At 44.2% G+C, this 13,228-nt stretch overlaps 1 protein-coding gene across 1 annotated transcript in view; it reads right to left on the bottom strand.

Annotated features, from left to right (window-relative positions):
- The window catches only part of LOC144121182 (Fanconi anemia group J protein homolog), a 58,050-nt gene extending 45,338 nt beyond the window's left edge, over nucleotides 1-12,712 (bottom strand). The window contains 7 exon segments of the mRNA XM_077654251.1: nucleotides 351-535; nucleotides 3,142-3,248; nucleotides 5,816-6,418; nucleotides 9,632-9,676; nucleotides 10,054-10,165; nucleotides 11,842-11,970; nucleotides 12,500-12,712. Of these exon segments, the coding sequence (XP_077510377.1) occupies nucleotides 351-535; nucleotides 3,142-3,248; nucleotides 5,816-6,418; nucleotides 9,632-9,676; nucleotides 10,054-10,165; nucleotides 11,842-11,955 (1,166 nt within the window). The 5' untranslated portion in view covers nucleotides 11,956-11,970; nucleotides 12,500-12,712.
- Nucleotides 12,713-13,228: the final 516 nt, after the last annotated feature.

Genomic DNA, 13,228 nt, shown 5'->3' with positions numbered 1-13,228 from the left:
TAAATACAAGCGTTGTCCTCACCGGCCAATTTCTCAAGTAAAATGTGTGCGCCAACACCGATATTTGGGCATGGATCCAAAAGGCTAGGCTACACAAACACACACTTCCTAACAACGGCAACCCATCCTCCTTGGTGTAAATGCACAGAGTTTGCATCGAGTGGCAGGAGAATTATGAAATGCAATTTTCACAGCTGTAAATGAGTATTTTGCTGCTGGACAAACGTCAACATACCCAAAAAGAGCCAGAGAATCAATTTTTGCTGAGAACAATAACTGGATGGAGTTGTCCCAACAAAGATAAGGACTGCAAGGACTCTGCGTGGCCAATGGAAAGCCAGACAACTCACTTCTCCATTGGCATGTCCGCTATTCCTGGGGGCCCTTTGGAAGGCGTAGTTGGTTGCGTGGGACAAGGATGCTGCTGTTGCTGGCACAACTGGTCGATGGCTGCACTAACACTTGTGGCACTGCTCTTCAGCGCAGACTCCAGGTTTGGTTGGGCTGCAGTGCTTACCACCCTGGCCTGCATGGGCTATATATAAAAAATAAAGGTTGCAGTTTACATCTCATTCGTTCGTTTGTCATTCATTCATCATACCACTCATCATCATCATCATGATACCCTCAATTGAGGGTATTACACGGGGAGGAAGACATGGCATATGAGTACAAAACTGAACAACTGACAACACAAATACAGCCAACTTTCGATAATTTCAACTCGCTTAATTAGTATTTCCAGTTTGCTAAAACTGAGCTTTGGTCCCGTCAACACGAAGTGCCTTCAAAAGGCTCTCCTTGATTCGAACTACACGTAATCTGAACGGCAAGCAGCAAAACCTCGTTGTTAAAGGCTATTTATTAATAAAATAACAATGGAAGGAAAAGATGTTGCTAGCCGCGGCATCTGCCATCGGAACCTGAAGCACCTGAGCTGCGACTAGCGGGAATACAAATCGCATCTCATACAGTTAAACCAGGGTATAACAAAGGAGAGTAAAGTGCACAGTCTTTCGTTATATGCAGATTTTCATTACAACCAGTTTTCGCGTGATACTTGAAAGAACTGTGCAGAACTGAAACCAAATTTAAAAGTAAAATAGATGAAATAGCCTAGCAAAAGTTTACAGTAGATCCACATTACCTGCAGTTGTAAACATGGAGACATTTCACAATCGCTTTGATAACACAAGTGCGGCAGCAGCCGCCACCATCTCCACCACAGATCGCACAACGCTGCTGCGCATAGGGTGGGAGTCGGAAAAACTGCCTCATTTCGTGCGCTCATCTATCGGTTTGTTTGTCCACAGTTGTACTCGGAAACTGACTCGTCGCCTCGCGATTCTAGTGTTTCCACCTCGCACGTCTAACGCAGCGAATGCGGGCGCCGTTTGTGTATTTCATGACGTAGAGGCAGTTGAAGTGATTTCCATGGCAATACTATGCGCAGCTACACACCGTTTTTGTTTTCTTGAAACGAAAAATGTTGCATTGCGTCGCTTCTTTTAGTGCAAACCGATAGCACTGGAGCTTCTTCACACGTAACATTGCACGCGAGGAGGCTTCAACGCACAAACAGCAAACAGCACACGACGAGCGCACAGTGGTGTGCTGGAGCATGGAAGAACGAAGTATCACACGGACAGAATTGGGGGAAGCGCGCATTGGTGCCAGAGCTTTGCTGGAGCGGTAAGACGCCTTCGATAGCGAACAAACAAACAAAGAAAAAAGGTCCGCGCCAATGCAGTCGTCATACTAAACTGCGTGCGGCTCGACTGGCTGACTGATAAGCGCACCCGATAGCTGGCATCACTCCGGATTTGGCGGCGAAGCTCCGAAAACAATACTAAGTGGCTAGACTCTGTATCGGCCTACTGCCAGGAGCCTGCCGATCGTCAAAACACCTGCCATTGCGCGCACGTCAGAGGGGCACCAGAAACAATGTAATATGCAGTTCAGGCCTGTAGACGAATACATGGACTACCGGTTGTCCAGCATGTCATACCTCGACTTGGCACCATTCCGGGAGCTCGTCAAAACCAACCGACACCAGCCCCCGGACGGCCGAATAAACAAGCTCCTGACAACATAGACTTACACAGGCAATTGTTGGGACCACGGTGGCAGTCCGGATTATCCGAAATAACAGAGGTTGAGGAGGAGGAATAAGCGTTTATTGAATTGGGTTGAATTAACGATGTTTTACTGTAGACATTTTTGTAGAATGTTACAGCTGCTGCTGCTGATAATTTCACAGACTGTAAATATTCGCACCTTATGGCGGCATAAGGTACCACCAGTAACAGCCTGGTTTTAATAGAATTTCAAAAGCTTTTCACATACAAAACTTATTTTGCCGTAAAATCTGAGGCAAGATCCGTAAAATCACAATACACGTCCATATTCATACATTTTACAGAATATTCAAAAGAATTGGCAGGTATGATATGCAGATTTCAAACAAGGTAACAGTTACAACATATTCAGAATAACAAGACTATATTGCGCCTCATTCTAATTAAGCATGCAGCAACAACTAGCTTGGCTACATATACTTTAATGATGTTATAATATCCTCTATGAGAGCGACATATAGCTTTTGCTGTCATCTATTTGGCACTGCTCAGGTGGCAGTGATTGAAGTCATTCATCAGTTCTGAGAGTTATATTACACTCAAAATAATTTGTTCACTCTTAACGTTACAGCCCTGCAGCCGCAACCAAGGATAAAATGTCAACAGGCAAAGGACATTGCGTGTGTTAACGCACTAGGAGGCTTTGCAGCGCTCGAAGATGTGAACATTTCTAAAGTGTCTCTCAAACTACACCGATGTATCCGTCGCTCCCGTAATTCTTACGCGTCGTCTACATTTTTCCCGCGCCCTCAGCTGTTGTTAGCTTGAACAGGCTAAGATCATGTTATATTCGAAATTTTTTTCACATTCGTTGTCCTGCTATTTACGTGTAAATAGAGCAATTCCCTCCCCGAACCCTATCCAGTGCAACGTCTAAAAATTTCATGCAAGACACCATCAGAACACCATGTTACAGGAAGCACAATTATTTTAGTATACTGTGAAGCCAGAGGAACAGGTAGTAGCCAATTTGGCATAGCGGTAAGACTAATACCATACTAACACTTTTGGAAGACGGGCGCATTTTCTTAGCTGGCTTAAAGTCATCATCATCATCGTCCATGGGCAGTTGAACAGGAGTTTTAGGTGGTTGTGGCGTCTTTGGCTCACCTGCATGTAAAAAAATAAAAAATCTTGCACAAACAGTATGCACATTGTGGTTGAGAATGCAAAAAAGAAAAAAAAACTGCACTGGTGTTACTATACATGCAGAAAAAGCTCACTGAAAACCTGCACTATGTACTGTATTTACTCGCATAATTTACTCCCATATTAGTGAGAGGATGCCGCTCCAAGGAAGGTGTCACTGCTAAGGCCAAGCTAGAGCGATCTCATATTCGAAGCAAGCGGGTGGGAAGCATGACCGGATTTCCGAAGCAATAGCTTTAAGGACCCGATCGCCTTAATAACAACCCGCTCTCCCGAAATGCACCAACACACAAGTGCAGACAAGTCGCACCAGCAAAATAGCCACGAAAAGATAACAACATTATAATGAAAAGAAAACTACAGCAACAGCCACCCGCCATACCGCATCCTCTCCCAAGGAATTCAATGATCATAACCGGCAATATACCATATGTTGCTGCACATAAGTTTACATCTTTTCTTTTTACAAAACGACCATTCGAAATTAGAGGTCGACTTATACGGGGTGCCAACTTATATACGTGGTCTACAATTGTCTTACCAGAGTCACGGGTAGTACGCGCCCCATGCCAATGCAGATTCCTAGAAGGATACTGCATGGAGCTCAATGTGTAAAAGAAAAAAATCGCTCAGTTTGTAAATCTGTTCCAGTACAAAAGCAAAAACTCAAACTGTGCGCCGTTTACCCAGCTCACTAGTGCTGGTGATCGCTTTCATGGATGAACCTCCAGCGCGTGCCAGAATCCGAAACTATCGAACTGTTTGGTGTTCGTTTTGTCGCTTATCAGCCGATCAGCATGCAAGGGCAGCATTTTATTTCTTTTTATTTCAATTTGCCTCTGATTGCTTGCTTTGTAATTGTGTTGTGCATTTATAGCGAGCCGGGCAGTCGACATATAGGCGGAAATATACAGTATATATTGCACATTATGACCTTTAAATAGTTTTTCAGGACATGTTCACAAAACCTCCGCATAATTTGCGCACCCCCAATTTAAAGCCTGTGCAAATTATGCAAATTACTGTGAAAATTATGCAAGCAAATACAGTATTTATCAAAATGCTTTTCAGTATTAAAACAGCACCTGAATAAGACAAGAAGTAACAGTTATGAGGAACATGAAGCACATCCCACCCCGTCTCCCATTTTATTTATCACTTATACAGCAAAACAGGGCACACTGAGCATCTTCTTGAAGTGTCGAAAGTTCGGATGCAAACAGGAATAATTGCCCCTGTGGAAAACTAAAAAAAGCAGCAATAAAACTGAAATTCAATTATGTCAAGTGCCTGAACTGCCAATAAAGAATTACAGTGACATATCATTAAGTCCCCTCATCATCCTTTCATTCATTTACATGAAGCAGTAACGTATAGACACTGCACTACTTGCAGATGACGCAGTAGTGTGTAGCCATTAGAAAGAGTGTGCAGGCAGGGAAAAGAGATAGCCATACCAACAAGACTGCCAGAGACTGGACAAAAAAATTGGAGGGCACACTTAAGCTCCATTTTAACATTTTAAAGGTATGACACGATAGCTTTATTCGATTAATGCCCATATATGCAGAAATAGGTCATTCTCTACTTAACATTCATAGATCCCTGAGAGTCTTCATACCAAATCCTGGCGCGGTGGTGCAGCGGTTAAGCAATGCACCACTGCCCTGTGATGGCACGTGCTGCCACCGGAGGAGCTTGTGCTACCCAAGTTTCTCTTGCCGCGCAACCTCTAGAAACAAATCATTAACTTAACTGCCACCTGACACTGTGCGCAGTTTGCTCACAACCCTGTGGGCAGGTTTCGATGACGCCACAAGATTATGTGATCTAGGCTGCCCACCTGCCTGCTAGGCCACTTCTCTGAGGATTTTTCGCTCATCGTCAACGACGCCAACAACGCCAGATTTTCTGTGACACTAGCTCTTTAATTAAAGGGACACTGAGGAGAACTCTATCAATTTTTTTTTTTTTTTAGCAAAATCTGATAGTTCGGCATTTCATGGCTTTGTTGCCGCTTGTCCGGGTGCGAAAGATGCATTGATTTCAAAGTAATTTGGATTCGAAGATGAAAAAGTTTTTCCCGCCACTCTGATTCAAACTCAGGGAACTCTTGTGACGTCACAGCAACTCTTATGACGTCACAGAACGGAGTGACGTGCAACGTGACGTGAACGCAGGCTCTGTGATTTCCGACGGCTAGCGGTGCGGTGCGCAACCTTCCTTTGCCAGCCTCAGAGATTCGTGGTTTCCATGAAGTAAGAAAAATTCCTCCAAGGTGGCGCCTCTTGTCCTAGGAAGTCATCACGCGTGTACTTGCGAGATTAGCCTGTGGTGGCGATACCTGTATTTTGGTTCTTACCATTTTCTACATTAGAAGAGCTTTGTTTTCAATAAGAGTGGCGTTTTTGTGATCAGGAGCTGCTATTCTATCGATACAAGTCAACTTCCAATTTCTCCTCAGTGTACCTTTAAAACATGAGATCAGGCAAACACAAGCAAAAGACAAAAAGATCTTTCACACTAACCTATTGCCTCTTGCTTAGCAGGAGTCGTACGATGTGCCTGGATAATGACCGTCTGCTTGCTTGTCTTCAGCTCGGGAAGAGACAGCAGCGTGTTCAAGTCCAGTGCCTGGCCAGCATTGTTCTGAACCACAATGTACTTTGCGCCTGGCACTGGTGGTGACTGCAGGAGACCTCCGAGGGCCGCAGGAAGATGAGAGGCGAGGGCAGCAGGCAAGACAGGCATTGGGCTTGCCGACGGTGGAGGCTGATTTGCAGCAACAGAAATCTGGTCGGACACAACACCTGGCTGGCCACTAGATGATGAAAGTGCCTGGCTTGACAGCTGATTCGTGTCGCTAGAAGGCACGACACCTGACGGACTGCCCGCTGCAGAAACATTTTTCACTTGTGCGGAAAGTTTGTTGGCCAAGGCGGCAGCCTCTGGCTGACTAGCCGCAGTGATGTGTTGATGCACTCGGCCAAGAGCCGGCGATGATGGTCCTGGTGAAGTGGGAATGCCCACACCTGTACGCGCCTTGATCCCTTTGCAAGTAGGACTGCCCAGTGCCGTTGCTGCACGCCTTGGGTCATAGTGACAGCAGTCGTCAGCCTCTTGCTCTCTGGCTGCAAGGAAGGAATGGTAAAAAAATAAACAAACACAGGGCCGCTGACAAGAGGTTCTGTAGTGCACAGGAGTTAATTGCATGCCCGCAGACCACAGTGCACAATATGCTAGTGATGACTTGGAAATAGTATCAACAAGCATTGTATTTACTAGCATAATGGATGCACTGTCGTAATAAATGCAACCGTAATTTTGGATGTCAAAATATAAAATTTTGCTAACCCTGTGTAATTGCCCTGTGTTATGAATGTACCTCAAAATTTTCGTTAGCTTTTCAGGGAAGAAAAAGTGCATTCATTATGCCAGTGAACATGCAATAGTGCAGTGCTAAAAATAAAAAAGGAGCAATGCACTGTTACTGCATGACACTCTGCAACCTAGGCACAGATCCGATGATGCTAGTGATGATAATGGATTTTTATGGCACAATGGCATCTGTGGTCAAAGAGCGTCGTGGCACAATGTACTTTCTTCTATTCAAGATGGAGACCCATTTCCCAAGCATTTCACCCTAAATAAGCTGAGCAATAGACCAGGGGAAAGCTTGTACCCATTGTATCACCGGTGGGTACCCGGTGGCACTGGGGATCGAACCCCGCACCTCCCGCATGCAAGGTGGATGCTCAGACCACTATGCTACCGCTGCGGTTTGATCCAATGATGCAGGGACAAACACATATCATGCTAACATGCAGGAACAAAATTGCCCAATCCGGGCTTCACGAAATTATGCTGAAATCACGTTACACAGCTCCCAAGTCAAAACAGGACTGTTACCCTGATGTGTACCACCATTCGTGCCAAACACTTGCACATCAATGAAGCTGATGAAAAGTGTAGGGAAGAGTATACAGGCTGAAGAAAAAGTAGACAAAAAAAACATTTTGCCCAGCTACCGTATACTGCCGCGTATAAGTTGATCCCCCAATTCACAGCCCCTGATTATGAAAAAAAAAAAAAAAGTTGACTCCACATATAACTGAGAATGGGGAGCGACAGAGTATAGACAAGGGGACAACACCACATAGGAACACCACGAGACACGAGTGCTCGTGTCTCGTGGTGTTCTTATGTGGTGCTGTCCCTTTGTCAAGAATCTAGCACTCCCCAGTCTCAGTATACGACCAACTAGCCCCCAACAAAACTCCACATATAAGGCATTTCCCTTGATAAAGTCAAACGCCACTAAATCAAACTCCACTACAGCCAAATTTCTGCCACAACAAAGTATTTCTGATTCCCCTTCAGCAAACCATACAAGGCAATGCAATTATTTTACCCCTCAAGGAACAATTTTCCGAGTGAGGTTCCGCTTCAATGAACTTTTTCTGAGAAGGCAGCCATACATTTTTTTCCCGCATCCAAATACACCTATCCCATTTGGTTTAACCAAACAACAGCTGCCGAAATCAGTCTGCACTTTCAGTAGCACTACTGGCACTCCCTGCAAAATCAAGTTCAAGTTTATTGTCAGTGAATAAAATGCATCAGGGTATGTATTGCAGACAGAGGTACTGACGTGGAAAGCTACAGTGGGACCTCTTGAGGAATCAGAATTAACATGCAGATAAGTGCATATAAAGATGTGATGTGGCACATCACTGGCTGTAAAGGTTTGCCGATGGCTCAAACCCTGCGCTTACGATCCACAGCCATTGATGCGAGGTGACTTTCCACTTTTTCATTTTTTTCGCTCGCTTTGCTAACGAAAGTTTAACAGAAACCAGCTGTCCTTTCATTTCAGTGTGAAGTTATGTCGACTATAACCGGTGACAACGTTTCACGATAAACGGTGGCTAGTCTAAAGCGCTTTCTCCGGGGCTCCATTGTTAAGCACGTTATAGGTACCCTGAAATTATACAGATGATCATATTCAAATGCAATAAATCTATAGAGGTGGTTGTTGTGTTTTAGCCATATTTAAAACCTCTGTGTGAACCCTATATTACAAATAATATTTAAAATTTGCTGCTGGCAATCTGTTAGGGCGACACTTCACCCCATGTGCATAGCCACCTCTCCCACTCTGACCCTGAGTGGGAAAACTGAGCAAGCCTTTTCAATGGACGTGTTCAAGTGACGAGGGTGGGATGGGGCGTTGCGAAATGCAGTCCTAACCTTTTTCTTTTCTCTCTCTGGCATCAGCATGTATGAGTTTATGGGGGAGAAAAGGACGATCATTTTTAAATGACGATACTTTCGGTGTTAATGAAAACAGTTGAGAAATTTTTGCAGTGCGGTGACAAGTGATGGGGTACCGATTGCTCGTGCGCTTTCCCTAACCTCAGTAAATATCATTTCATGGTCCCTTTAAGCCTAGCAAAAACGAACAAATGAAGTGCAACAGTCCCTGTCACCCGGTGTGCTGGTGGGCGGCACATCATTGCAAGAAGCAAGACACCGGCTAGGATGCACTCTAGTTTCGCTTTTGCGCCACAGACAAGCATCGTGATAATGTTTATTTTCTTTCTGGTCCATTTAGTGCAGGCACTTGAGCGTAAATGGCAAAGTGATGGTGGTTCTGGGCGGAGTAAAGGCGCGTTTATAGTCCGACGGGCAAGCACCGGTTGTGGTCAGTCACGTCAGGCTGGTCACGCCGCGCCAGGCGCAGATCCGGCCCTCCTACAGTCCAACCACTCTGACGCAGCGCAACGGCTGCGCCTGGAGAAGCGCATGTGCAGATGATGAGCTGTATGGTCGACACGCTATCTGTCGTAGATTCGCTCAGCAGCTCGGCCCCGACGAGAGGAGGCACAGGTCTGGTCAGGTCAGAGGCAGCTGGTGCACTCAGCGTGAGATAGAGACATGCTCCAAGTCTCCGACAGTGCGGCCGAAGTGCGGTGAAGCCGCTGAACGCGTCAGCAGTCAAGTGCGGTTGGAGCGAGGAGGGTCTCGCTTTGGCCAAAATGATGTCACCGAGCCAGGCACACGCTTGCACTACGATCGGAGTATAAACGAGACTTAAGGGATGCGGTTTTAACGGTGCCCGAACGACTGCTAATGTCTGGATGAAATAATATAGACGTAATTACGGTACTCACTGGTGCACACATAGCACAGTTTTGCACAGTTGGTGCAGGAATCATATCACTGCAGCTAGAGCTGTGCCTTAGAATTATTGCCATGAGTCCAGAGAACCTGAGTCAAGAGACATGCTATATATACTATGGGCAAACATATGAATGGGGTAAAAGCCAAACAAGGCAACCTACCTCGCATCTCCTGCCTCAGTTTTTCCAACTGAGCCTGGTAAATTTCTGGAAGATAAACATGCAATAGTTTAGTCAAGATGAAAATCAAGAAAAAAGAAATCATAAAAAATTACAGATCTATGCATAATTTTCGCACCTCTAAAACATAACTTACTTTGTGTGATCTGAGCATAATGCAAAAAGAGCCTGTGGCACTTGACAGAATGCTATGTCACGAGCTACTGCCAAGTAATTAATTGTTTACTAATGGCAGTAGCCGCTGGAATGTTGCTATCAGTGAAAACAGCAACAATAAAGCTTTGAATGCAAGAAGGCAAGTCCAGATACATCCTCCTGCTTCTAAAAGCAGATATTTAAACCAAGAGCTAGGATCCAGTTAGGCCAGCATTCAATTAGTAAACTACAGAAACGTTCTCACACACCTTTCTTCTTTTGCTGCCAAGCCAAGCACGAGCAGAGAAGAGCCAGAGTCTTTCCACTACCTGTGGGCGATTCAATGAGGCAGTTTCTTCTGTTCCTCAAACCTTGCAGGACCTGACAGTAATGTAAGAAAACGAGCACTCAAAGGTCATATACCCAGCACAATGCTGCATAGATTTTGTAAGCTCCATTTGCGACCAGTCAAAAATAACCAAGCGGCACACTTGGATTTTGCATGAGTGTTTCCCCAATTGCCAACTATTAGAACCCAGGAGAGTGAAATAGCAAAACTGCTGAAGACAGGAAAAGTTTGCTATGCTGGTGCAACAAAACAATTATGAAAGACAATTGGTGTAGTTTTTGCATGTATAACAGAGACAATAGGTGCACCAAGAGGTGCTCTGACTATACAATAGCATCATGTCACAATGTGTAGTCTTGCTAGGTGTAACTGAATTCGTAAGCATACTTTTAGGTAATTCATTAAATCATGCATACCATTGAACAGTGTGCTACATTAATTAAAGATGAAATGGCTTCCAGCCATGCAGCAAAAAGAACTCATCAATAAAACTTGAAGGGCCCAACGTTTGAAGCAGCAGTAGTTAAGCTAAAATGAAAGTAAGCAAAAGTTTATGTATTATTCACACCATAGAGTATTGTTCACGGGTATTTATGTTTAAACAATGAGGCTAGGCACTTTTAATGTGCTAAAATCAAAAAAAGAAAGAACAGCAAAATCAAACAAAATGCAATAACAAAAAGCACAAGGCAATGGTCAACAAGGAATCCTCTAGAGAGCATTTTTCCACTGTGTCTGCTTTCAAGAGTGCAGTTGCAGTTAAATATCAATGTATAGATCAGGAAATGGAGTCACCACATCGAAAAATCTACAGCCACATTGACAACCTGAATGATTAAGCAATATTCATGAAAAGAGTGGCATGAAATAGTCCCGATCAGCATTATCAGCCAACGGCCTCTAATAAAATCCAATTATTTAAGTTTTGCACCAATCACGATCATGTTATTTGTGCAAATTTCAGAATCTCCTCTTTCTCGACTCTCAGCTACCCTCAATTAAGAAATATCCTAAATTCCCGTTTGGCCGTTAATCCACAACGCTCAATTTCTGTCTCTTAATCTTACACTTGTCCCTTTTCTTTCAGTCACTCGCTGCACTTTTCATTGCCTGATTTCTAGCCTCCATAGAACAGTAGTTGCCCAGGTATCGCTGGCCATGCCCTGCTCTTTTGGAAGAATGAACATGAGCAGTAACTTTTCACCATGTCATGGCTCAAAAGCATATTATATTGGACCAAGATTCTAAATTCATACGGAGATTACAAAGTGTGCCAGTACCTGCTATGCTTTTTAAGACATCCAGGGTCGGTAAAATATAACGATTCCTTCCTGAATCGATTCCATGTTTGCATTCTCACCCTTTGCTAATGGCTGGTGCGACACTATGCCCTAGGCTTCAGCCAATAAAAAAGAGCAAAAGAGGGATGTGGCATCTCTTCAGCCAATAAGCCAATTCAAAAATGGCATGGAGTCAATCAAATTATGAACAAACCTTCGGATGACTGCTGCACATAATTTAATACAATAATGTTCTTCAGAAATTTCACCGCAAAAGCTATGAATAGCCCAATTCCAATGAAACGCCAACAACATGCTCAATTCCATTGAAACACATAATCAGTACAGCCCATTTTAGTAATGCCAATTGTCACTGCAAGAGATGAATGCAAAAGCAAACTAAAATAAGGAAGCCCTGCTTGCCTCACCTTTATGATGACCATTTTCTGGGACTGGTATGGAGTGTGCGGAAAGTAGATGGCGTGTGATTCAATGTAGAGGGGCTCCCTCCGGGCTGAACTGCCGGCTTCTTGATCCATCATGATTTTTTATACCCGCTAAAGATATACAAGAGATAAAATTCACTTGAAGCAACGTCTGCAAAGTATTAACTGCGGTGTAACACCACTAGCATGCAATACAGTTTCAAACAGCGCCTTTTTTCACATACTGAAGCACAGGCTAATTATTTTACGCTCGGGGAAGTTGAATAGGCCCTCCCCCCCATGCAACGAACGGGAAGCGATGGCTACAGCTGATATCAGCATATGTCAACGCGTCATCATTTAGCATGTATCAATGTGTTTTAAAAAGAAACATACATTTGCCCGTATTTTTAACATTTAATTACGCAAACTGACTTGCTAAACTTGTGGCATCTCTGACAGAAAGCGGCAGCAATCAACACAACGCTCTTTATTTTTTTTCCATTTAGCACATGTTTAATAACAATCATGTCGAGTACGTCAACGAAACTACACGCGAAACAAGTTGCACATGACCTATCATGCTGAATGACACCTACATGTTAAGCATGCCTAAACGTGAGGAGTTTGGATCAGGCGTACGTGAATTGCTGTCTTTTACCTGGCGCCTTGGAATCCGCAGTTGTTAGCCGCCAGTTTCAACCGATCTGTGTTCGAGCTGTGGTGCGCGCATGGTGTCGGTGGTAGGGCATGCTGCTAAAAGCCCCATTTTGGCAGGAAATGATAAATTATGCACAAATAAGTGCGAAAATTCCGCGCCATTACTCCCCGTTATCTGTGCCGCCAACCGCCGCGGTCGCCATAGATGCGACTTCGGATGCGGCCGAAATCGACTTCAAGTTGATTTAAAATTAAGACCTCATAGCCTTTCGATTTCGACGTGCGGACTGCGGTGAGGATGAAAACGAAGGAGGCCTCACGGGCATTCTTTGTCAAATTTATGACTGCAACAGAAGCTGTGAACCGCATTAAAACGACGTTTGTACCATGAAGTGCCAGCTGCACACAAAGGATTTCATTAAACACATATCCTAACTACGTTTCGATGGAGGCGAAACACAAAAGGCGCCCGCGTGCTGTGCGATGTCATGCACGTTAAAGATCCCCAGGTGGTCGAAATTATTCCGGCACATGCGGCTCCTTTCTTCTCTCAGCCCCTCCTTTATTTTTATTTATTGATTGATACTGCGATCTTTTACAAGACCTTGGCAGGGTGAGCATAGAATATACAAGTAAACACACGCTGGAAACAATAAACACGCTATTAATTGGTGCAAAAAATAAAAGTATAAATCAATTATACAAAAGAACAAATCAAGGAACAGGAATG

Source organism: Amblyomma americanum, chromosome 2 (genome assembly GCF_052857255.1).
Source record: "Amblyomma americanum isolate KBUSLIRL-KWMA chromosome 2, ASM5285725v1, whole genome shotgun sequence".
Taxonomy (NCBI): Eukaryota; Metazoa; Arthropoda; class Arachnida; order Ixodida; family Ixodidae; genus Amblyomma; species Amblyomma americanum.
This window is presented reverse-complemented; position numbering and strand designations above follow the sequence as displayed.